This window comes from Pempheris klunzingeri, chromosome 11, assembly GCF_042242105.1.
Source record: "Pempheris klunzingeri isolate RE-2024b chromosome 11, fPemKlu1.hap1, whole genome shotgun sequence".
NCBI lineage: Eukaryota > Metazoa > Chordata > Actinopteri > Acropomatiformes > Pempheridae > Pempheris > Pempheris klunzingeri.
In genome coordinates this window covers 24,164,691-24,175,673 of record NC_092022.1, presented here as the reverse complement: position 1 = coordinate 24,175,673, position 10,983 = coordinate 24,164,691, and the positions used below count along the sequence as shown (strand labels likewise).

Genomic DNA, 10,983 nt, shown 5'->3' with positions numbered 1-10,983 from the left:
CTGATCTGCTACAAGAAGAGCCACCTTAGATATCCCAAACCCTACTTCTCTACTGTGGTGGCTGGGAAAACAAGTTTCTGCACCCGAGTTTAACCTCTCCAGTGGAGCGATCATTTAGTGAGTGTGAGAAAAACTCAACCGAAACAAATGTATAAAGTCAAGAGCAAGACTGACAGGTGCCTGAAAATGGTTTCAAAACATTCAACAGGGAAAGAAAGACAAAAAAAAAAAAAAAAAGAAATAAAATGGAGTGAGGGGACAGTGTGATAAAACAGTAGCACAAATTTACAAAAGCTCCTCTGAAGCTCTACAGGACAAAATCAGGATGGTGTTCCTTGGTGGTGACAACTGGTCACAGGAGGGAAAAAAGGCCAAGAGAAGACCCGACTGTTTCTTTGTCCCAGACTAAGCCCTGAGCCCTTCAGCGTCCGTGTGTGCAGCCCTCAGGCTGCTTTGTCATTCAGAAACATGTGAGCGAAATCATCTGGAAAACCTCTGCAGCACTTCTGAAAGTCTGCTGGTCAAATGATCACCATTTCAAAATGCACAATAGTTTGCATGACTAAAATTTGGACCAGCTCGCAAAAATACACGACACACCTCAGACGCTGTTCAAAATGATGCCAAACTAAGTGTTCTAGTTGGGAATGTGTTTTTTTCCTTCTTGTCTTTACTTCCGAAGGGAGTTAAACTCAGTGGCAACAGGAGAGGCACAAAACGGTGGCAGTGCCATCAAACCAGAAGTCTGGGTTAGTTTGGGACAAAGTGACTTGTGAGCTGACAGCCGGGTCCTTTGGAGAAGGTTCTTCACGTTTTGATTTGCTAGATTTTTTTTTTTTTTTTTTTTTTTTAACACATACAACCGCACACACACGCACACACGCACGCACACACACACACATATACACACACAGAAAACATCACCGTGTTTATCACACTCAAGTCCATTACAAAAACCAGATATGTACTGCGCTATCTGGTTTGGGGGATGGGGGTTACAGGTGAGGCGGGGGGGGGGGAGGACCAGGACTCTAACAGGTGGGTAGGAAGAAGGGGCAGTGACCGAGGCTTTGTCGATTATTTCAGGAAAGAAGGAGCTGAGCTGTACGGCGGCTGAACGCTACAGAAGAAGTCCGGCAGGTTGGGAGTTGGGTTCAGGAGAGGTGAGGAGGGGAGGGAAAGGGAGGGGAGGGAAGGGGAAGGGGAAGGGGAGGAGAGGGGAGGCCACAAGTCGAGATCTAGTTTGGTGTTGGACATAAAACCAAACAGGCCGTCTTGGCTTAAGCAGGGATCTCGAGGTGGGTCTGTAGACCAGGGCGTCTAGGTGAGGAGTTGCTTGTGGTCTTGAATGTTAAAACTCCTCCTGGTCCTCAGCATCCGGTATCACAAAACCCTCCTGGAGAGACAAAGACAGGCAGATATGAGGAACCACTCCAGTGTGTGTGTGTGTGTGTGTGTGTGTGTGTGTGTGTGTGTGTGTGTGTGTGACGTAATTCTGCAGCCTTCATTACAAAGTGTGTCCACCAGAGAGGACTGATAAGCTGATCTGCAGACTGTAAAATGTTCTGCTCAATATGGTAACAAACACGTTACTATGGATCCATAATCAAGATTATTTGTATTTGTGGTACGTTTATTCTAAAATGACTTTGGTCAATCATTATTGTTATCAATGAAAATCTAGTGTTGACTGGGCTGTACCAAGCCCTCGTCGTCAGTAAACACTGTCCGCCTATAAACAGGAAAGAAAAGTGAAGAGCACAGAGAAACAGGAAGAGATAAATGTGCTGAAGAGGAGGAGGACTTTATGTATGAACAGACGATGGCTGATGTCATCACTTTCTACTGCACCAACGCCACAAACACCCATTCATTCACGGCATACAGGGGAGCCAAATTAGAAAATTAATCACACGTCAAAATGTATTTTCATCAAACTAATAACCACATTCACTCAAGTCACCACATTTATTTAATAACAGAAGCTAACCAGCCATTTACATGTTTAAATCACTTTTACCAGCTGCAACATTAAAGTGATGAATGCATTAATACATCATTTATTATAACACAGTAATATGTGAGATTCTGAAATGGGCCATTTTGTATAATGAGCACTTTTACTTATGACTGCTACATTTACTGAAGTTAATTATCTGAATTCTTCTTCCCTACAACCAGAAAGATTTTGCCCAAAGAAGAAATGTGGGAGGATCAGAATTGATACTTTAATGTGTGTATTTCACAGGTGTGCACAGGAACTTTGCATGCCGTCTGTAGAACTGTACCGCTGAGGCTTTCAGCCACAGTGAGCAAGCTGGATGCCATTCCTCTGCAGGAATTCACAACGGCATCAGCAGTTGTTAACAGCACAGCAAATGGGCTTTCATCTGGTATTGAACTCAGAACACAGTAGTAGGTCGTATTGTCTGTATTCTTTGTCGTTATTTTTTTTGGCCTTTACGTGCATCCTCTCTCCATCTTAAAAACCAACCCTCGACTCACTGGCCTTCACAATGAATTACAGCATCACTAGCCTTCATGTTGAAGTGACAAGCAGTTATATATAGAAGAGATTTAGACACTCACATCTGTGGCGTAGAGGATGTCTATGATCCTCTGCAGCGTGGGGTCGCCCTCTCCTTCCTTTTCCTGGCAAATCAGCTCAATGTTCCGCAGCTTACCAAAATAAAAGTCTCTCTCCTTTTCCATGTCCTGAATAGTAGATTTCAGGATCTCCATCTGTGGGAAGAGAACATTAAGTTTTGTGGCAGCATCAGATCAAGCTCATTCCAATATTACGTCAAAAGTCGGTTAAATTACTTGCTTATTGTAAAACTGGTTATTTCACTTTTCATTAGAGCTGTCCGTTAATCAAGTTAACGGACAGAATCGTTTGATTTACTTTGAAGTAGTAAGCTCTTTAAATGGAAAGATTTTATGGACCAAATAACCAGTAAATTAATCGAGAAACTAATCAGTAGTTTCAGCCCTACTTCATCAGTGATTATATGGAGGCTGGTGTCTTCTTCACAGAACATGCAAACATTTTGTTTTCACAGTGATGTGCGGACCTCATTGAGGAGCTCCGCCCTCTCCTCGTCGCCTCCTCCCATCCCCGGCTTCCTCGCGCTGACGTTTGCCAATTTGGGCGCTACCTTGGCAACAGGTGGCCTCTGGGGAGCTGAAGAGACACAGAGGAGGTTAACAAGACAAAACAATTCATAACTTACCAGCAACACCCCACCCTCTTAATAGTTCAATGTCAGTTTCAAACTAAGTGACCAAGTGGAGCTCAGACCTTGACTGAGGGTCTTTTTAGGGGGTTTGTTGAGAGCTGACGTGGCGAGGTTGGGTGTGGGCATGGCATCCTGGCCCTGCCTCGCCTCCACTGGGTCGTACTCCTTCCCATCATAGTTGGCATCGAAGAACTTCTTAAACCACTGAACAAACTCAAAGTTGTCTTGGAACTTCCCCTTCACCAGTTTGTCTACTGGAATGATCTAGGAGCAAAAAAAAGCACACAAATTCAGACCAGGATGTTTGGAGAGATGTTGGCCTGGTAGCTTAACGTAAACTGAGCTGTTAATCCTCTGACAGGTAATTTACATACAACTTTTCATCTTGTATCATGTTGGCTAAAATGTAAGTGACAAAAGCACACGTAGAAACACAACAGACAATTATCAAGCTCAGAAAGACATGGAGGCCGTGTCCATATATCATATGATCATACAAAGTTGATTCAATAATTATCATGACAGGCCAATTACCAACACACATCAACACTTAGTTTCATGTCAGGAAAAACACCAAAAACCAAAACAGCGGGGGGGGGGGGGGCACATCCTTCACAAAGCTGGACGGAAACTGAAGCCACAGTGAGACGAAACAAGAGCAGCAGTAAAACAAAAGAAATAAGTCAGTGGGAAAGGCTCAGCAGTAAAGCCATTTATTCAGCCACGTTGACAATCATTGGACAATACACACTCACAAAGCTTGAATGAGGGCAAAGTCCACAGTGCAGACACAATGCCTGGGATTATAACCCTGAACAGCTATGAATACACCGATGTGTTGTTGTACGCGTTCAAGTATCCCTTACACCGACATACGAAATGAAACACTGTCCAGGCATTTCAAACAGACCACTGATCTAAAGTGGTCAGTGACATCAAATAGATGGCAGGAAAGAAGGTGGTCCATGAATAAATGATGGCAGCTTTGTCGATAGTCCTGCAAGCTGCAGCGTGTTCAGTCTGAAAACAAATGATGACTGAAGCTGGATCTGCCCTGCCCTGAATCATCTGTGTTGGCTTTTTCACAACATCAAGATATTGTAAAGTGTCCAGATCTGCAAGAACTTCTTCAAGCAACTGCAAATATATTTATATCTTTTTATGTCTTTTCAATTAGTGAGGCCTAGTGAACTAAAACCAAGGAATATAGTGTAGTTTGCCCTGTAGCATACAGGGAAACATGCCTGCAGCTGAACAATGTGTGTTTAAATAAAAGCATGTGCTCACATCAGGTCAACTTAACAAAGATTATTTGATTCTAGTGCAGTCAAAAAAAAAAAGAGTGAATATGAATGAATGAAAAAAAACACACACAGAGCAAAGAGTGACAGCCGGGCTAACAAAGTGCCGCAGAGGCAGCTCTGCTGGTTGCGAGGGGATGGGAGGGGTTTGCGTACTGAGGAATGACTGGTGACGGACTCTTAAGACATGTTATGATAATCCCTCCTAACAACCGGCCACAGTGATCAGGGGCCAAACATTTTGGTTCCTGTTCTCTTGTCCTCTTGTTCTCTTGACGGTTGTCCGTTTCAATTTCAAAAATCAAGACTTGTATATAATATTTGTTTTTTCCCACCTTCTTTGTGAGGTCCTTTGAATGTCACGGTGCCTCGACACATGACTATTCTTTACAGTGACAGCGTGAGAACAGACGGCAGTATTGTAAGTGTAGTTGCAGTGTTTTCTCCACCACAGGAAAGAGCGGGCAGGTGGCCCAGTAATCTTGACCAAGTGCTCACTAATCCTTAACAATCAGGCGACGTGTTCACTAATTTTCCAGTGTTACTGCTGTAAATATGATGGCTGCTGTTAAGATATTATTAATGTATTCCAAACGCTGCACCTGCTCCACATTATAAGCTTTTTAATCAGCCACTGCTATAAAGGTTTTTATTGTGAAGCAGCATCAGAAAACGGCCTTTAAACTTTAGCAACTTTATGCTCATTGATATTATAAGATAAGAAGATACATTCATCTTGTATTCTATGGTGATCCGGGACTTTTCTCAGCTGTAAAGTAACAAAAGTGCAATAAACTTTCAATCCAAATAGTTTCATGTGTTCAGCAATCAAAAAATAACTCTGGTTATCATTCAAACATTTTCAAAACCAGGAGCAATACCTCGACTTTGATACCGGCTGTTGTATGATATTTTCTATACCAACATTTGAAAGTGAATTTTAACACAAAGAAAATTACATTAATGGACCAAATTGTTACTTGTTTACTATTTTGTAGCTCTTTAGAAGTTCTACATGCTCCTTCTGCTGGGCCAGGGCCACTGCCGTGCCGCACCATCAACAACACAGCCACACTAACAGTGCTAACAGTGCTAACTGGGGTTAGCAGCTCAAACTTTAGCCTCGTACCCATGAGGGAGACACTGGGGGAAAGTCGGAGGCTGGTCACAACACTTCTGCAGCAACGTTACCAATGGCAACCACTGAGTGAGCAACACCACCCGCAGCGCACGCTCAGACGCAGGACAGAGCGTTGGCGTTATCAGTAACCTACGTTTTTGCAGCCTCTACCACTTGTAACGCTAAGAAGTCCAAACAGCAGCATTATTAGATCTCAGTACAAGTAAGCTGCACGTCTACTGGCTCACTGACGCTGCTTTGATGCTGAAATTTGTTACCGAATGACAAGGCATTTTTTACTCTTGTATCACAGCATTTTGTCGGTACCATAAATGTAGCACAGTGTGGTGACCTGTCCTAACGGAAAATGAAAAACCTATATGAAAAAGGACAAGTTTAATTTAGCCTCCAAGAACCCCTTTTTAAATAAAAAATATTATGTTTCTCCATCAGAACTTCACAAAACTTTAATATCATATGGGAAAAACTGTTTGTTTTTTTTAAATGCAGTGACAAAAGGTACAAGGGACAGGTGTAACTCACATCGTGGGGGGACCTAATGTGCTGTCAAAGTGTATAGACAACCACTTGTTCAGTGCCTGCATCACAGACTCTTACCACCCTTGCCTGTAGTAAGACTGTAGTAAACCAAATCCTCTGAACATATTCGGACAGCCTGCACATCTGTAGCATGAACCATGTAATTTGAAGCTGACATGTGAGCAGTGTGTGTGTGTTGTGACTTACTTTGTCAACCCCCATCTTTTTGAAGGCAACTTGCAGAAGCTTGAAGTTATGGATGTATTCATGCTCCAGCTTGGCACCAAATTTGACTTTTTTCAGAGGCACTGAGTTGGGAAACAACATGTCCATGAACTGGCAGTAGGCAGCACCTGAACACAAAAAAAATAGTCAGAAATTACATTAAAAGGTCCTCCAATATAGCAAAAACTGTGGAATAGGACTGCGTGTTCAAAATCAGAGGATACCTAAGAAATTCTTACATGTAGAGTGAGGGAGCGACAGGAAAGGATAAAAATAGAGCTCATTTTACTTTCATGTGAGAACAGAGACATTTCTTTATTCAAACACTGATGGCACACACACAGACCATCCCTTTAGGTCTTTTCAAACATTCTTCTGAACTATTGGACAGTGACGAGCAGGTAAGAGTTGACTGCCTGGTTCAAGGCTGAATGAGCAGTATGTACGAACGGCTGCCATTCAAACACCCATCTGAAGATTCTCTCTGATGGTGTGAACTAAAACCAGCACAAATGCACATTAGGTAGAGTATCATATTTTAATGTCATCTCTCAACAGCAGATGAAAATCTACAATATATCTATCCATCAGGGATTAAAGCCAGTCTCGCTGTCATTCAACTGTTCTGACATGCCTTTTAATTACACACAAAAACCAGAGGGTTTAGACATTAACAAGTCAGACTGGCAATCTGCAGACTACGTACCCATGCATGCACAGGCAGATGGGTGTGGTACAAAGGAGTGAAGAATACAGTTACACACTTAAGGTTTGGCCAACAGAACAAAATCTACCTACTTTCGGTGTTAATGTTCAGCTACTTCACATTGTCAACATATTCTACATCAGCGGCAACTGACCTACTGTTCCAAAACACAAGAGAAATCACACAGTCGTGCAAAATATCATGCGTGCTTAAACCTCCACTTCCCACTGTGAACACTCACTGACAACTCTCTGCTAATGAAACATAGCTGGTGCTCCCATGATAAGAAAAAAGGCACCAGGCATACACGTTGATCTTACCTGAACACAACATTTCTATCTTGGTGAGGTTCATCTGTAGAGATTCATTGATCCAGACCAACATGTCATGACGACTTAGGTTGTCACTGGTCACTGAGGTGGAGTACACGTTCACAGCCATTGTTGGTCACCTGCTGACACAGGGGAGAAGACGAGGACAGATGAGGTTTCAGAGATGTGATGACTGGTTTTATCCGTCAGAGTGGCAAAGTGTACCAGCACACAGCCGGTTGGCTGAGAGCTCATTTGCATAATTTATGCTGTCTCATCATTACGAGACATTTATCAAATACAATAAACTGGTATGTTACCAACATGAAAAACCTGCCTAACGCATAGACACATGCAAAGCAACTGCGGGTATTCGTTGAGAAATTACTTGTGTGGAGGCAAATTCTCCAATTATTTTGTGGCAACACTGAGGCTGCAACCAAGGATTATTTAGATTATTGGTTCATCTGCTGAGTATAAAACCCATAATTCAGATTAAGGTGCAAAAAAAAAAAAAAAAAAGCCCATTACAATTCCTGCGCTGTTGCCAAACCAACAGTCCAAGAACCCAAAGTACTGAGTTCAACATCATGAAGAGCGAGTACATGTTATTATATAGTGGCTCAAGAGTACCAGTAAATATTCACATTTAAAAAGCAGGAACCCAAATTGCAGGAATTTTCCCTTAAAAATGACTTATTGATGATCAAAATAGTATATTCTGTTGATGGGCTAATCATTCCAGCTTTAATATGTAGATCTATTGTAATCTACTCACGTGGGGAAACCAGTCTAAACCACTGATTTTGGCAGGCTGACACCTCATTTTGGATTTGCTTCTAGCTGGAACCGAGCCTCTGGCCTTTCGCAAGTGTCGCACTTGCTGGCACCCATCAATCATCAACAACATGACTTTACACTGAAGACAACATCGCAGGCTCGCCCAAACATACCGCCATCCAAAACTATACTGAAACTAAAAACCAAAGTTATATTTTGCTAGTTGATAACAGATGTAGAGGACTGAAGTCATCATGTGTGCACTATCAATATTACATTCATATATGCAATGACAGTCTCTATAAGGTCTCTAGTTACAACAGAAACTCTTCTGCAGCCCCTGCTGGGGCACATCTCCAGGTCAGACCGTGCCAGTTATTTCCTCAACAGCTGAAATAGCTGAGGGCTTTAATTCAGATGTAGTCATCTAGTGTATTTGGAGGAAAACTTGTGACCTTGTAGTTAAATGATTCTGCTATGTGTAATATTCAGTCATGAGCAGCCTGAATTATCAGGCGATTTTTAATGCAGAATGTGTCACAAATTCATTAAACTAACCCATAACCTCTCGTTTAAATGTACTACATTCAGTACAGGACAAGTGATACCAGCTAAAGCTAAACCACGTTATTTTTCATGTAACGTCAGTAAATATTTCCATCAGATTCGCAAACGTGATCTCTTATTTCGTTGTAAATTTTATACATTTAGGAGTGTTTGAGATTTTAAAGGCCAAATGTTTGATGGAGAGTATAGTCAGCGGAATAATGAAGATTATTCCTGTGTCGGAGCTCTACTTCTCATCCTTAACAGTTGGCTAAATGCAACAGGGCCCCGTTGAGACACTTGGAAACTAACGGTAACGGCAGTTAGCAACTCAGCGTAGCTCCCTGAATAGCTAACTAGCCTAGCTATGCGGCTCCCCGGTAGACTGTACAAACAGTTAACTATTACGCTGCCATCAGACAATTCATTCTATTAGCAGCTAATGTATTGTGCTAGCGGCCAAGATGGTTAGTTAGCTCCCATTAGCTTCGTTTCTATCACTGGCTTAAGTCGACCACCGGCTAATGTGATCCAGTTTTACCCAACAGACGTGACGTTTTCCCCGCCCTGATATTCTCCAAGCACATCGCTAGCTTTCGTTAGCTTGTGACTGGAATGCACCAAACTCTCGGTACCGGGAGCTCGAACACACCCGCTTTGTCCACATTCCAGCTAACAGATGCTAGCTAAGACTTACTGGAAGCGGGGTGTAGTGGACGCCTCGCCCTCGTCGGTTTACTCCGAAATCAAACGGGTGCAGCCCGGTTATGTTCCTGCTAGTCACAGGCTAGCTACATGCTAGCTAACGGGGCTTAGCTGCCTCCTCCACCACCGCCGTTTCACATGCCGGCAAAATAACGCTGACACCATGTTTCTGCGCCGTTAAACCTACCTCGAGTGGATTCGCTGTCACAGTTCTAGGACACGATGATTTGTTTTTCTCGACTGTGACTCGGTGTGTTTAAGAAGCCCTGGTGAAATTGTTTCGACGTTAATGCCACTTCTGCTTTTTCTTCTCTTCTTCTTCTTGGCAGTTCACGATCACTCAACCGGCAGCGGAAGGAACGATTTCGTGACGTCACGACGCAAACGGGTAACACCCTAAACGTAACGACGGCGAGACCCCTGAGAGAGGTACAAAGAGATGTGTGCATGGTTGATCTAAATGTCCTTAATGAGCTAATAAATAATATCAGGTTGAACTATAAAGCCCACTGTGGGTATTCTGGACATCTATTTTTGTAACTTGAATGAACAAATACAAAATTAGCAATAAAATCAAAAAGATTTTATTTAAATGACATGGAATATATTCTGTAAAGCGTGTTGTAGAGGGGTTTTATTGGATATTAAGTATTCAGATTCTTTATTTCTGCCCAAACCAACAAGACCTTTTCACTTGTTTTTTCATTGTTTGCACACAAAAATATTTGTACACATTATTTATGTTGACTGAGGACTTACACTGAGACTTGTTACAGACAACAAAGGACGGTCAGTGTTTTTTAATTTCTTTGGGGTAGCCTTACCTAGAGGTTAGTTTAGGCAGAACACAGATCTTTAACAAATTAAAAAGGCATTTGGATTTTTATAATTTCGTTAACTGTTTAAAACCACTCAATTATATTTAAAGTATGACTTATTCACACATTAAGGTCTAAATGCTGTTTTAAAGTCTTCTGTACACTGTCAGGAATAAAATCCTAGCATGCAGGGGTACCAAACCCTTATCCTATTCTCATTTACTCACCTAAAAAGAAGTCAAATCTGCATAAATAGAGCCTAAAAATCATCACTTATGCCACTGGGTTACCAAAAATATGATTCTGAGACAAAGTAGAGAGGAAAAGTGTGTCTTCAGTGGTATTCATGGTCCCATTTGAGGTAAAACCCTCAGTAACAGACAACAAATGTCAAGTGAAATAAAGAGGCCATCAATGAGATGCATTGTTAGATTTGGATCTTTTATTGGTTTGGTCAGAATTCCACAGTAAAAATCCCTTATTTTCACTCAGTGTCTCAGATGTACAATTCACAGATAAAAATAAATGGCAGAGTGCCATTTTCAAGCACAGTACAGAGATTCTGATGATGGGCAGTACAGATGCATTTCACCTCCACATTTACAGGTTTAACATTGGAGTCCCCTGGTGTTATGTGCAAAAACACCGTACACCCACATTCACACTTCAGTCATCAGTCAGAACAGACCACA

General features: G+C 42.0%; 1 protein-coding gene across 2 annotated transcripts; it reads right to left on the bottom strand.

Moving 5' to 3' along the window:
- Positions 1 to 782: 782 nt before the first annotated feature.
- mapre1b (microtubule-associated protein, RP/EB family, member 1b) lies at positions 783 to 9,816 on the bottom strand. 2 transcript variants are annotated; one of them, XM_070839315.1, is made up of 7 exons: positions 9,661 to 9,816; positions 7,452 to 7,585; positions 6,408 to 6,553; positions 3,302 to 3,503; positions 3,075 to 3,184; positions 2,590 to 2,742; positions 783 to 1,396 (listed from the first exon to the last, which is right to left on the bottom strand). In XM_070839315.1, exons 2-7 carry the CDS (start codon positions 7,570 to 7,572, stop codon positions 1,352 to 1,354), a joined length of 777 nt encoding a protein of 258 aa, XP_070695416.1. In that variant the 5' UTR covers positions 7,573 to 7,585; positions 9,661 to 9,816; the 3' UTR covers positions 783 to 1,351. The 2 variants fall into 2 exon arrangements, with proteins under 2 accessions (XP_070695416.1, XP_070695415.1); XM_070839314.1 differs by having other exon boundaries at positions 7,452 to 7,582.
- Between the last annotated feature and the right edge of the window lie 1,167 nt (positions 9,817 to 10,983).